The sequence below is a fragment of the Anneissia japonica genome, unplaced genomic scaffold, assembly GCF_011630105.1.
Source record: "Anneissia japonica isolate Jap-2015-1 unplaced genomic scaffold, ASM1163010v1 scaffold351_len699533_cov169, whole genome shotgun sequence".
NCBI lineage: Eukaryota > Metazoa > Echinodermata > Crinoidea > Comatulida > Comatulidae > Anneissia > Anneissia japonica.
Window position 1 is genome coordinate 45,107 of NW_022685600.1, and position 15,510 is coordinate 60,616.

Sequence of the window (15,510 nt, forward strand, 5' to 3'; positions counted from 1 at the left end):
GTAACCAATATATCGATCAATTAAAGATAATCCTGCATTCACTTAATTCCTTCATATCCTTTGCTTTTGACGACAATCAATATCTTAAACATTTGAGTTATCCATTTGTGTAAAAAAGTATACATTGATGAAACAGGAAGATGCCTCAACACACATTTTAAATTATGTACCTGACCATACAGGTAGAATCCAAACAAGAGCATACAGAAACCAATCATCAACAGAACTTAACAAATCTGCAATCACTGATCATATGGTAAAAAACAACATCCATGACTGGGAAAAACCTTAACTTACTTAATCCTCTTTATGCTGATGAGTACATAAGACAGTAACAAATGTTTTCCATTGTCCTCTATCCTGCGCCATCTATTATATTTCATTGTTGTTTTTGACATTTGTTTTCTTTCTTCTTCCACCGTTTGTTCTTCTGCCTTCCTCTTTTTTCCCACATTGGTTTCCATCTTTCTGTCTGTCTTGGATGACGATCATTTTTCATTCTAAGCACATATTCAAACCAATTCCATCTCCTCTTTCGAATATCCTCATTTACGTCATTTATTTGGGTTTTTCTCCTAATTTAATGTTTGTTACCCGATCTGGCTACCTGATGTTTAAAATCCTTCTAAGGCATCTCCCTTCAAAACCTCTTAATCTTGATTCCACCTTTCGGTTTGTTCTCCAACTGCCTGCTGCATAAAAAAGAGAAATGACTTGACTTAACTTGAGCAAATTTTTAGCTTCGCCTATAGCATATGTTTGAAAACTATATGAAAACTCCAAGATCCTTGAAAAAAGAAACAGAATGGCAACGCAAGAAAATAAAAGAAGCAATATGGATAAGAAAATCTCAAGATCAAAACAAGATGTAGGGGCGCACCAAATATCCCACATTTATGGTAAATTCTTTAACTCCGGTAGGCCGGGCACCAACATCGCTCGTAAGAATCCTACCAGGATAAAGTTTGGCTTGGCAAGCTGTATCGCTCCACCATACAGCAGCTTTAATAACAACTAGCCAAAATTCAACAGCTGGTGATATCTGACTGACAGCCAGAAGAAACGTCTTGTATTCTATTCTATTGTTTATATAAAACCTGTTAGTGACGATGTTCACCATCGATGTTGGTTGGATTTTAATAAATAAAAATAAATGAAATACCCTGTAGGTTGAAGTGTGTAGGCGTTCCTAACGTCAGTGAAATACAGAGGAGGCCAACCATAAATTATGTGACAAGACGATGATAACAGTAAATTATATAACTAGCAGAAGGTAACAGTAAATTATATAAGTAGTAGGTAGTAACAGTAAAATTATGTGACTACTGGGTGATAAAACTAACATGTATTAAGAGATAATGATTTTTTTTTATTCTATAATTAATTCGTGTTATACGCGTATGATACGATCAATTAATGTCAATAGTGTTACGAAAACACCGCCTTTTCGATACGTAATTAGAAAGGGCTGTTTATACACATGATATCTAGGCCCTGTTGTTTTTGTTCCTCTTCGTTAACTACGGAGTATTGCTGTAGAATATCAAGTTAATGTAATAATTGCATTGCTTTTTCAGCCACCTCGTTACATAGCGTGTCTTCCTTATTTCTTGATCAAAACTGTTTTCCCACCTTCCCACCACAAACTACACCTCAATGGGAGATAGTAATTATACAGTTGGGTCGTTTGTCACCCATATGTTTAGTTGGCCTAAGGTCTAGGCCGTGATTAAATAATATGCAACATTATGTGGCACACTTGTATTAGGATTCTGTTGCCACTCAGTTTACCAATGTAGGTGATAGGTTTAACATTTTACTAACCAGGTGTTTACATGTTGAATAGAATGCATCATGAGTGGATTTCCCGTGCGATTAAAAATCGTAACGGTATTAGGTTTAGTATGCAGGAGTTCGTGCTTCGAACAGGTCATTCCATTCATAGAGGAAGCCTTTTGATGGAGAAAGTGTACCTTTTTTTAGCAAAGGTTTGCCTAGGTCGAAACCAACTCCGGCTATAACATTGATTATAATATTGAAAAATATTAATCTTATTATTGTAGTAGTGATACTATGTACACGTTTTAATTATTGTTATTTATTCGTTAACGTCATTACATTTACATTTAAATTTAATGTATTTTTTAAGTATGAATTACTATGTCCATGTAAAATTAATATTTTCTAATAAAATTGTATATTTTAAGTAATATAGTAATAGACATAGCCTAGGTCTAGTCTAGGCTAGCCTAAACAAGTGACTATATCATATGAGTGTATAACATTATGAAAAATATGAATAAAACGTAAAATTGAGAAACAATAAAGGAAGAAGGAAAAATAGGAAAGAGATTTGGAGCTGCTGAAATAGTTTCCGAAAATATACAATAGTAGTCAATATGCTATTATGAGTGGATTTATGGTACGATTAAAAATCGTAACGATACTGGGTTTGGTCTACAGGAGGTCGTGCTTCGATCAGGTCATTCCATTCATAGAAGTCTTTTGATGTAGAAAGTGTACCTTTTTAGCAAATGTTAGCCTAGGTCGAAACTAACTCCGGATATATAAAATTGATTATAAGATTGAAAAATATTAATCTTATTATTGTAGAAGTGATATTATGTACACATTTTACTTATTGTTATTTATTCGTTAACGTCATTGTATTTACATTAAAATTTAATGTTTTAAGCATGAATTACAATGTCCATGTAAAATTAATCTTATCGATTAAAATTATATATTTTAAATAATATAGTAATAGGCATAGTCTATGTCAAGCAAAGGCTGAGGCCAAAACAAGTGACTATATCATGTGAGTGTATAACATTATGAAAAATATGAATAAAACGTAAAATTATGACAGAATAAAAAAAGAAGGTAAAATAGGAAAGATATTTGGAGAGGCTGAAATATTTTCCAAAAATATACAATAGTCGTCAATATGCTATTAGGCCTATTGCATTACGTTTTTGTAAACAATTTTGGGCACTAATCGTCAGAGGTCTCGGTGCCACAGCCTACACTTTTCATGCCTATTACTATAATATTATTTTAAAATATATAATATACATATTGTTTGCATTTGTGTTTCACAATCATAAATCTAGAACCTAAGCTTGTTTCAGCTCAACTGCTATTAAGTTGACACGAATTTGACCTAAGCCCCAATACTAATTGTTGATGCTACATTTCCTAAAGTCTAACTTTTAAAAGTTTAAAATATTTAAAGTTTGTAATTATCTATAATTTATAATCGGCCTATGGCATTCCTAATATTTATAATATTAATATTTTGTTTTTATTTGTTGTTTTAGGATTATTTAATTAAATAGCCATTTCCATCCTGTTAAAGTATGGGTTGAGGTATTCTGAAGATTCTATACTTACTTTCGCATACCAAGTCATTTCCAGACCAGTTGCCGTCAGCCTGACATGTTCTAGTGGTATCGCCTGATACTGTATTGTATCCTCTGTCACATATGAACATTAGGACAGCATTGTAAGTGAAAATACCGCCATTAACGAATACCCCTTCTCCTACAGAAACTATCCCACAATTAACAACTGAAAAAAGACATTTAAAGATCATAAATTTCAAAATATTATACAAATTTTAATATACTATTATTGACAAGTATGATATTATGGTTGCTACAATTAGTTACTTAGTTATATACAAAATCAAAAATCAAAAGAAATCACTAACCTTGGCAAACAGGGGCGCTCTGTGACCATGTGCCTTCAGGTTGGCATGTGACACTTGCAGCACCCAGCAGGTTATACCCAGTGTTACAGACGTAGGTTACTATGCTTCCGTAAGTTTCGTTAGCACCCATCCTTATTCCATTTATTATTGAACCAGGATCGCCACAGCTGACAACTGTAATGAATAAGTCCAGGTAAAATGTTATCACAAAACATGATTAAAGAAAACACTAACATCAGAAAAACAATACTTTCCATTTTCTCTAAAATTTACACTAAAAAATACTACAGTTTCATTGACCAATTTTGCTTTCAGGTAATCTCTTTTCTGCTGTTTCAATTATTATTGAGGATTTCTTATGGATATGAGATCTATATAATTCTTATTTATTATTACTCTATACCTTCACAAGTGGGAGGTGACCCCGACCAAAGTCCAGTTGCTTCACAAGTCCTGATCATCACTCCATTTATATTATAGCCGATGTTACACGTATAGGTAGTATTCATGCCGAAGGTTGTACCAGTATAGGAAGTCATCCCATTTTCGATGTTGTCCAAGTTACCACAGTCATTAGCTAAAACAAAAATATGTGTCAGTATGGCAGATACGACCAGTTGATGACAGCTAGGGACCAACTAATATGTAATAGGTGATCAAAATTTATTAATTTATATTATTACGTACATTATTTCAATATAATATTATTACCTAACTGACTTCTTACTCAGGCAAGCGTTAGCAAAATTTTTAACAATGTATACAGCTTGAAGACTTACGACTGTACGATGGTAATTTTCCCGACCAAACCTTATCTGGTTGACACTTCCTGAATGTAGAATCATAGAAACACGCACACTTCTACAAACCACAACACTTCTAAAACCACGAGTGGACGACGAATCACATAACATACACCGCAAACAATTTAGAATGAAGGGAAAATATGACACAAATTAAAGCGAAAGATATGAAACCATAGAAGAAGCTGATGTCGTCGGAATGAAGCCGTTGGTTAGAGAAAACAAGAATTTGGAAAAGGTGATGGTAGCGAAGCGAATGGATGACAGACCTACCACGTAGAAACACAACAAGAACGCACACACGAAATCGTATACATTTAGGCAAAACCCATACAAGAAATTTTGAATTGTTATTATTTGAACAGAAATTTGTTAAAATACAGAATAGGAATTCGTTTAAAGAGAAGATACACAACCATGCCGGTATTAAACATAACATCACATTTGTATTTTGTCTATAGAACGCAATTTGATTCTGTATAATATTAGGCTTACAAACTATTCCTACTATCAGGCCCTGGCATCAGGGGCGTAGCGGTCAGGAAATGGAGGTGGCTGATGGGGTGGGAAGATGGGTGATCGGTGATTAAGTGAGTGGGCTAACGCGCACAATACACAATAAGGTGATTTGAGGTGATTTTTTCTTTAGTATAGTTTGTGGGCTGTCTCTTATACACATCTAGATGTGTATAAGAGGGGGGGGGGAACGGGACTGGGGTGGACGAATATCCACACATCTTAGATATGCCAGTACCTAGCATACCCTGTGAATTACCCTACGGTCCGCCACTGAAGAAGAGCCACCCAATCACAAAATACAGGACAAGCTCCAGTCCAAAGCGAACCCCGAAATGAGAACATGGATTCACAAAAAATAAGCAGACACTCAAGCACCTCAAGCAATAAACAAAATCAACCAAACCAAGGAAACACAGTTGAAGCTGATACATTTAAATGCACAAGAACTGGACGAATAATAAATTCAAAGGCGTATCTGAAGGACCATGTACCTTAAATAAAATATAATAGTCATGTGTTCCTAAATGTTCGTAGTGTAACAAAATGGTGCAGTCCACCCCCCCCCCCCATTATAAATAGATTAGGCCACTGCCTAATGCTGGGAGCCGATTGGCTATCTAAAAATAGCTTGGTTGTTATAAATAGATTAGGCCACTGCCTAATGCTGGGAGCCGATTGGCTATCTAAAAATAGCTTGGTTGGGTTCTTCTCGAAAGAAGCCTGGGCAGGCGTAGAAGCCAAAATGGAATCACCATTAGATTCATCAGGAACGAATGCTTCCGTACGAGTGTACGAATACAACCCAACACTCGCCTCGATGACATTCGTAAAGCCCAACTGGAAGATAGTTCAATGCAGAGAGTTATGGAAATCAAGGGACAAGGCGGGCCACAGCCGCCATGGGAGGAAATGGCTAGATTGAGCCGAACTGACCAAGTATACTGGCAGATTTGGGACTTGTTGGAGGTGCGGGATGGAGTTTTGTATCGTAGGTGGGAATCAGATGACGGACATGATATTAGTTGGAAACTAGTCCTTCCAGTAGAGATGAGAGCGGCAGCTCTAGAAGAACTTCATGGGAGAAAAACCAGCGGACATCGGGGAGTTGCAAAGACTACAGCTAGGGTAACTCAAAGTTATTTCTGGCCGTAGATGGGCAGTTGGATTCGAACGTGGATTCGGCAGTGTGATGCTTGCGCCCGAAGGAAATCACCACCCAAGAAAAAGAGAGCACCACTTCAGCAGCAGGCTGTTGGCAGTCCGATGGAGTGGGTGGCGATGGATATTACAGGTCCTTTTCCTGAGTCTGATAGAGGCAATAAGGACATACTCGTTGTTGGCGATTATTTCTCCAAATGGATGGAGGCCTACCCAAGCCCAAATGAGAGGGCCGAAACTGTTGCCCGTTGTTTCGTGGAGAACTTTGTGCTGAGGTATGGTGTCCCACCACAGTTACACACTGATCAGGGGAGAAACTTCCGAGTCGGACATTATTGCAGAATTGTGCAAAACTCTATGGGTAGAGAAGACACGGACGACACCTTACAACCCGAACTCTGATGGCACGGTTGAGCGGTTCAACCGTGAACATGTTGGCAACCATGCTAGATCCACATCGTAATCAAATAGATTGGGATACAACCTTCGCATATAGATGCACTCCGCAAGAATCGACAGGGGAAACACTCAGATGGTGCTAGGATGAGAAGTAGCCCTCCCTCTTGATCTAATGCTACCAACTACTGGACCGCCGGATATCGAGGTGATGACCGACTACGTTGAGCAACTTTGGACAAGTATTCGTGCAGTTCATGAATGGGCGCGACACGTATTGAAGCTTAGTGCACAACGACAAAAGAGAACATATGACCAGAAAACGAGCAGACAGGAACTAGCAGAAGGGCAGTTCGTGTGGCTGTACAATTCAGCCAAGACAATAGGCAAGTCTCCAAGATTACAATGCCGCTGGCAAAGGCCATATGCAGTGGTAAAGAAATTATTAGAGGTAACGTTCAGGATCCAGGAAGGACCAAGGAAGAAGTGCAAGGTGGTCCATATCGACCGACTGAAAGTCTATGAGGGGAAGCCTTTGCCATACAGGGGCATAGCAAGTGAAGCTGAAGCTAGAGACGAGAGGCCGGATATACAAACCCCAATTGAGATGTCGAAACGACACCAACTGAACTTAACGAGTCAGCAGGCAGTAGTCAAGAGTTAGTTGACAAACCACTGGGTTAACAAAGCCTAGACGAATTAAGCGGTGGCCAAGAAGAAGTAGCAGGACTACAAGTTAGTGGAAGTCCACCCGAAATTAACAAGGAATCAGCGGACGTCGTAATACCACCAACAGTTACTGTAGTAGAGCATAGTCTTCCTATGAGGTTCCCGAGGGCCCGAAGAAGGTCCGCTCGCTACGACGAATAGGTACAAGGGAAATATTTTTGCACGGGGGGGGGGGGTGTGGGACTCCACAGAATTATGTTTTGTTTATTACTTTGCTTCTTTTTTAATTAATTAGTCTACAGTTGAGATGAGAAAAGAACGTTCATAAAGGAGTGTTCTTCGAGGTTTGAAGATTCCAGAAGTCTGGGACGACATCGAGACAGAGCACATGCCTCTCGTGAAGATTTCAAGTGCCGATACTGTCCAGGAAGATTCAGCAATCTAGATGCAAGGAGACGGCACTATGACAGGTTCCACCGACGGGGAAGAAGTGTGGGAAGACGGCCTGTTGAACCACCAGTACCAAAGGTTAAAATACCAGTACCAAAGCTTGAAGTACCACGGCCAAATGTAGAAATACCAGTGCCAGAAGTGGTGGTGCTTGCACCAGAGATGGTGGATCCAGCAGGCGATATGTTAAGTTTAACGCCAGGGTCAGCTTTCAGTCCCGTTCAAGAGGAGATTCCAAGTAAGGAGATGTCTCCGGCTATTGTACAAAAGGGAAAACCTAGTAATCTTCTCCGACTGTTAGGTGCAAATGTAAGCAGTGATTCGGAAACTGCCAGTGAGGGTGCGCCAGGGTCGCCGCCCCGATTTCAGACTAAGAGGACTTTAGTGGATTTGTAGGCTTTGTTGCAGGGAAGAACGAAAACCATGAAGGAGATTGTCTGCGAAACGGAATACCGTCACGGAAAGAAAGTTCGGGAAGTGGTGACAACAAGAGAATATACCGTGTTATAGTTTTAAAGACCTAATCGTTTTTTTAAACTTAATCTAAATGGCAATTTTATTTCAATAATTATGTTGTGATTTGTTGTAAAGTTTATAATGATGATTCAGTAATCTTATATGATAACTTATAATGATAATTGGACATGATTACTTCTTTATCTTAGTTAATTTGCTCTTGTTTGTTTAAAATAAATGAGTTTCTTGAGTATCGAAGGGACCGATACATCTGAGGAGCTGTCTCTTATACACATCTAGATGTGTATAAGAGACAGGATAGAGACAATAAGTACATACTCGTTGTTGGCGATTATTTCTCCAAATGGATGGAGGCCTACCCAATCCCAAATGAGAGGGCCGAAACTGTTGCCCGTTGTTTCGTGGAGAACCGTTAGTGTTTAGTAAGGTAGGATTGTAGTAATTCTATAAAATAGTTTATACAGTAGTTGAACTCAGTCATTAAGACTTGAGAGCCCAGTAAAGGACAGGCCTACTTATAGTTTAATTCCGGTGTTAACGGGAACCGGTCGGCGGCTGATGTGTGCTCTGCATATATGACGTATTTGTTGTTGATAATGGTACCAATTTTATTGATCCAATAAATGCTATGAGAAACTCAGTTAATTGTGTTTGAAGTTTATTAACAGTCGATCCGTATTAACTGACGGCGTATCCGACAGACTTGCTTACGCAGGACTTAGACTAGACTGAGACTGCTTGGCCGAAACCGCCACAATACCATTACCCATGTTACAGTTCAGACAAGTTTAGTCACATGTGTCGAATAATGTTTACAACAAGCTATCGTTGAGCCATTTGTTAAAGTTAGTAATATTATTAGAATTAGTTAAAATGTTATTTTTATAGGGTTAGTAGTCAACGTTGATACGTAATGCATAATGCTTAATAGAAAGCACAATTTAATGACAGTAGAAAATCTGACTTAAAAAACGGGTGGGGGGATGTAGTGAGCCCTCTATCTGTACATAATTACTCTACGAGTCATTCAATAAATGTTTGTCACAAAGACTAGACGTATCGTGTGTTGGGGCAGTGTGCATTAGGCAGTTGCTAGGTTAACGTGTCAACTGTCTATTCTCAAAACAAGGTGACACCAATCTCCCGCTCAATGCATGGTAAGTAAAAATAATCACGTGTTTACAAACCTAGACAACGCGTACCAGTGTAACCAGTATGACAAGTGGCGTTTATGTTACAACCCTCTGATGGCTGACATTCATTAGCGTTACAGTGACAATCAAGAAGGCATCCTGGTCCGTACTTTCCTGATGCTCCAGTGTCGCATTCTGTGTTACATCAATGAGAATATATCGTGTTGAACAATCTTTAGGCATATTAACATACTTTCAGAATTGAATATATTGATACATCAAACAAAAATCGTTTACGGTTTGAATTCATAAATTAAAACCATATCTAAATAATTCTTTTTTTTCAATTCATTTTTTTTAATGACGTATAATATTATTAATAATAATAATAATAATAATAATAATAATAATAATAAACTAACAATAACAATATAGTTAACATTGATACTATTTATAATTTTATAATAATGATAAAAATGTACATTTGGAACCTACTTGTAAAGTTAGAGTGTATTATGTGGCAGACTTATTTATTTTAATAAACAATTTACTTGAATTTATAAGCGTATTATTAAGGTGTACGTGTACTGTAAGTGTGTGCGCAGTTGCTTGGCTTACGTGTCAAAAGTCTATTCTCAAGACAAGGTGACACCCATCTAATGCACTATGTAAAATAAATAAAGAAAATCACGTGTTTACAAACCTAGACACCGCGTGCCAGTGTAACCAGCATGACAAGTGGCGTCTGCGTTACAACCCTCTGATGGCTGACATTCAATAGCGTCACAGTGACAATCAAGAAGGCATCCGGGTCCATACTTACCTGTTGTTCCAGTGTCGCATACTATGTTACATGAATGAGAATATATCTGTAGGCCTAATTGCATTCTTTCAGAATTGAATACTGTATATTTATACTTAACCAAAATCGTTTACGGTTTAAATTCATAAATTAAAACCTTATCTAAATAATTTTGTATGCATTATATAATTGAATAATAATAATAATAATAATAATAATAATAATAATAATAATAATAATAATAAAAATAACAATAATAATAATAATAATAATAATTATTATTATTATTATTATTATTATTATACTGATAATAATAATAACAATAATAATAACAATAATAACAAGTGAGCGCATATCTCCGCCCACCGCAAATCCCTTTCCATAAAATAAATCTCCCAAAATATGTTCATAATTTACTTCAACCACCGCCACTACCACCCCTACTCACTTTGTCGTACAGAAAACGAAAACCCACACGTGACACACACACAAAAAAACTTCCACGACTGAAAACATATCTCCTGGTGGAGATAATAATAAAAATAATGATAATAATTATTATTATTATTAGAATAATAACAATAATAATTAATCATTATTTGATAGGTTTCTGTATTTTTCTCCTGTTATCATACCTAAATGTACACTTTTATGCATAAACATTCTGTCAACTTTGAAATGTATATGAACAAATATGAAATAAATTATGCGAAATTTACCTTTCCTGCAATCAAGGCCACAATAACCAGACATACACGAACAACCGAAAGGATCAGGAGGGCAAAACAACACTCCTGGACAACCTGGTCTAGCGCTGCTGCATTTTATAGTGCAATCGCGGCCCCAATTATTATGACCACACGCTATGAACATAAGAAATGAGCATTAAAAATTACGATCATTTCATTCTATTATTTGCATAAAAATATACAATCCTCAGCATTCTATAATAAAGCATCAAAATGTTATTTTAATTAATATTAGAAAAGCACAGGAACAGATTGTAAGAATATATTTTTGATTATATTTTAATAGAAATAGTTAGATTTCGGTATAATTATGTATCTTATATTGAAGTTAATATTTTTTTTTTATTTTCTACAAAAAAAATATTATAAGAATGAATACTAAATATTTATCAATTTAGACTTCATAAAAACATTAACATATTTTATTAACATTAACGAATCAATAAATCAACATTATAAATTAAGATCATTTCATTCTATTATTTGCATGAAAAATATATAAACCTCTGCTTTCTATAATAAGGAATTAAAATTAAACTTTAATTAATATTCGAATTTTAATTATTATATTCTATTGATTAACTAATAATAGACACCACAATAATCAACATTAATCCTACCATTTTGACAGTTATCTCCAGTGAAGCCCGGGGGGCAGATGCAAGATCCAAACTGAACAGAACACACACCCCCATTGTAGCATACGGGACAATCGTTACCACAATCAGGAGGCAGCCACTTTCCACGAGGGCACCCTGTCAATTATCAAATAGGCCTAATTATACTTTATTCATAAATATATTATCCCAAAAATTGATAAGAATAATAATAAAATAATAATAATAATAATAGACCTAATAACAACTAAACTTACTATGTCTGTTTGTGCAACTTAACATAGGGCTTTTCCTCATTGCAATAATGAGAAATGAAGTTGAAATTGCAACCAAAAAAAAGTCGTTAAAAAGTATAAAGAAAAAAAGGACGGAAACCCTAAATACTTATTGTACAAAATATGAGGTAAAAAAATTGAAAAGCAAGTTCAGAACTACCGCCAAGTTAATGAGATTCGAAATATTGCTGCAATGGTAATAACGAGATAGGCCTACATGGGAGACCAGTGGATTTTCCCGACTAGGCGGTCTGAGGTCCCCGACAAAGGGTCGATTTTCCCGACAAAAAAAAGTGCACGTGGTCGGGCGTCGCTCAAAATTCCTCGAAAGTAATCCATGGGGCTCGATAAATATGAAAATTTAGTGGTTTTAAAAGTTTATTTAATTGATTTTCTGTCTAACATTGTAAAAAATACATGTACATTTTTTTCTCCCAGACGAATTGTTGTTTTTTTTCCCAAATGGGGATGGCAGCTCTAACCGACGGGGGCCCTTGCCCCGGCGCCCACTCCCTTCCCACTGGTGCCACCTCTGATGGAGACTCATAAGCATTTCGCGCTATATGAGCCGACCTTCATAGCAAATCAGTGGCTGAAAGCAAAAATTGTTCATGCATACCACGGTAGTTTTGAGTTTAACATAGCTGGCTTTAGAAAACGCAAATTGCGTTTATATAATTTGATCAGCAGTCAAAAAAAACCCCAAATGAATAGTCCTCATATCCACACCCTACTGCTGATCATCACCAAAATTTGATAATTTCTTCGTTTGACCATGAAAAACTATTCTGCAAAGTTTTATTTTTATCCATTTATCAGGGACGGCGGAACGTTTTTCAAAGTGTTGGGGGGGGGGGGCACTTATTAGATGAATGGGAATATGAATCATGCAGATCTGGAATCAAACCTAGGTGGTGGGGTCAACATTTCTCTCCGGGGAAAAAGTTGATTTCTAGATGGCGGGAAATGACCTTTCTAGGTGGCTAGGTGTCTAATGACTTTGTTCTTCAAAATTCAAGGTTTTCCCCCCTCTTGAAAACGGTAAGGTAAACTTTCTCATTACAATAAATTGGCCTGTAATGTGTGTATACATACATTTAAAAAATAAGTAGTTGCATACGTGTTCTTTTTTCAATGAATCGATAAGCTCCAAGGAAAAGCGGGGTCCGGGGTTCTCCCTGGGAAAATTTTGATTCCTAGAAGGCGGGAAATAAGTTTTCCCGACTTCTGAGGTGTCTTTTAATCACTTTTAAGTTCTTCAAAATTCAAGGTATTCCCCTCTTGAAAACGGTCAGGTAATTTTTTTCCCATTGTTATTACAGTAAATAGGCCTTATGTGTGTATACGTACATACACTTTTTTTTTAAATGAGTAGTTGTATACGAATTTTCCATAAATGGATGAATCCCAAAAAGAGAGGGGGTCCGGGAAAATTTTGATTCCTAGAAGGCGAGAAATTCTGAGTTGTCTTTTAATCACTTTTAAGTTCTTCAAAATTCAAGGTTTTCCCCTCTTGAAAATTATTATAATGAATCAATGAATCAAAAGAGAAAAGGGAAGTTCAGGTTCTTCCCGGGAAAATGTTGATTTCTAAGTGGTGGGAAATGAGTTTTCCCGACTTCTGAAGTATCTTTTAGCGACTTTAATTTAAGTTCTTCAAAATTCAAGGTTTTCCCCTCTTGAAAATTATTATAATGAATCAATGAACCCAAAGAGAAAAGGGAGGTTCAGGTTCTTTCTGGGAAAATGTTGATTTCTAAATGGTGGGAAATGAGCTTTCCCGACTTCTGAAGTGTCTTTTAGTGATTTTAAAAGTTCTTCCAAAATTTAAGGTTTTCCCCTCTTGAAAACGGCCAGGTAAATTTTTCACATTGTTATTACAGTAGATGGGCCTTATGTGTACATACATAGGCCTACACAAAAAAATTTAGTAGTTCAATACGATTTTTTTCCATGAATCGATAAATCCAAAAAAGAAATGGGGCCCGGGGATTCTCCCCCAGGAAAATTTTGATTCCTAGAAGGCGGAAAATGAGCTTTCCCGACTTCTGAGGTGTCTTTTAATTACTTTTAATTTCTTCAAAATTTAAGGTTTTCCCCTCTTGAAAATTATTATAATGAACCAATGAACTCAAAGAAAGGGAGGTTTGAAGGTTTCCACTCTTGAAAACGGTAAAAATGATTAAATTAATCACTGAACTCCAAAGAAAAAGGTCTGTGTTCCCCCGGGAAAAGTTCGATTCCTAGATGGCGGGAAATGAGCTTTCCTGACTTCTGATATTTATTTTAATGACTTTTAAAGTTCTTGAAAATTCAAGGTTTTCTCCTCTTGAAAACCGTCAGGTAAATTTTTCTCATTTTTTTATTTTCTGTGTGTATACATACATAAACAAATGATTAGTTGCATGCGTATTCTTTTTGCCATGAATCTATAAATCCCAAAAAGAAAGGGTGGTCCGGGGGTTCTCCCCCTTGAAAATTTTGCTTCCTAGATGGCGGGAAATGAGCTTTCCTGACATTTGAAGTGTGTTTTAATGACTTTCATGTTGTTCAAAATTCAAATTTTCTTATTGTAACAACAGCAAAAAAAAAATCAGCTCACGGGTCCGGAAAAGGTAGGTCTAGAATTCTTTTTCTTTTCCCCCTTTTTTTTTTGTTGCCAAAAGGGAGGGGTCAGGACCCATGACCCCTCCCCCAGATCCGCCAATGTGAATTGCGAGAAAATGTAACTCGATCGGGGACTGGATAAACATTCTCTTTCCCATCCTTCTCCTTCTTCCCTCCTTCGTTTCTTGCATATCCGATCATACAAAAATCTCCAGACATTATATATTTTTTGCCGGTTCCGCCAGCCGTGTTTATAACTGGGATGTAAGCATTTAAATGACCCTCAAATTTACACCATAACCAGGATCGTCCCCAATACATAACAAAGTTTCATTCGGATCAGTTAAAACGTTTTTGAAATATCTGGCCTTTGACATTTTCCTTTGAATGGCCCTCATATCCACACCCTACTCCGGATCGTCACAAATATTTAATCATTTCTTTACCAGACCTTGACAAACTATTATAAAGTTTCAGTTAAACCCATTAAAAACTTTTTAGAAATATTTAGGTGTGAGATATCAGAAATTTTAATGACACTCACATTTACACCCTCAACTCGATTGTCCCAAACACATAAGATATTTCTTTCTTGTAAAACTTCCCTGAAAGTTTCATTTAGATCAGTTGATCCGTTTTTTAAATATCTGGTCTGTGACGTTTTCCTTTGAATGGTCCTCAGATCCACATGCTACCCCGGGTTTACTAGGACTTGACAAACTGTTTTAATTATACCCATTTTATTTTTTTAAAGAGATATTTAGGTTCTGGACCTCAAAAATTTAATTGATCCTCCAATTTGCACCCTTAACTGGATCGTCCTCAACAGATAATAATTTCTTCCTTGTAACTTGTAATGTAACTTTCCCGAAAGTTAAATTCTGGTCAATTGATCTGTTTTTAAAATATCTGGTGTAGACTGTTTGCCCTTAAACCATTTTAATTGGTCCCCACATGCACACCCCACCTTAAATTTTATACTAGATATCAGGAGGCACATCCTTGATATATGATCTATGCTTCGGCAAAGCATGGAAAAGTTCCAAGCTTGGGAAATGACGAAAGTGCCGGCCAGAAAATCAAGTCTGTATTAGACGACTACAAAAATTATAACCAAAAAAGAACACTTCATAAGAGAGTGGA

General features: G+C 36.6%; 1 protein-coding gene across 2 annotated transcripts in view; it reads right to left on the reverse strand.

Moving 5' to 3' along the window:
* Nucleotides 1-15,510, reverse strand: part of LOC117111520 (multiple epidermal growth factor-like domains protein 10) — a 33,129-nt gene that overhangs the window by 9,634 nt on the left and 7,985 nt on the right. The window contains exons 4-11 of one of the 2 annotated variants that reach the window (XR_004445887.1): nt 11,489-11,623; nt 10,839-10,982; nt 10,021-10,161; nt 9,372-9,512; nt 4,116-4,289; nt 3,713-3,886; nt 3,394-3,570; nt 298-692 (exon numbers count right to left, since the gene is read on the reverse strand). Coding sequence is in view for 1 of the 2 variants with exons in the window: in XM_033254453.1 (XP_033110344.1) it covers nt 3,394-3,570; nt 3,713-3,886; nt 4,116-4,289; nt 9,372-9,512; nt 10,021-10,161; nt 10,839-10,982; nt 11,489-11,623 (1,086 nt within the window). In the remaining variant the exon portion in view is untranslated. The remainder of the gene's footprint in view (nt 1-297; nt 693-3,393; nt 3,571-3,712; nt 3,887-4,115; nt 4,290-9,371; nt 9,513-10,020; nt 10,162-10,838; nt 10,983-11,488; nt 11,624-15,510) is intronic. The other variant, XM_033254453.1, reaches the window with a different exon arrangement.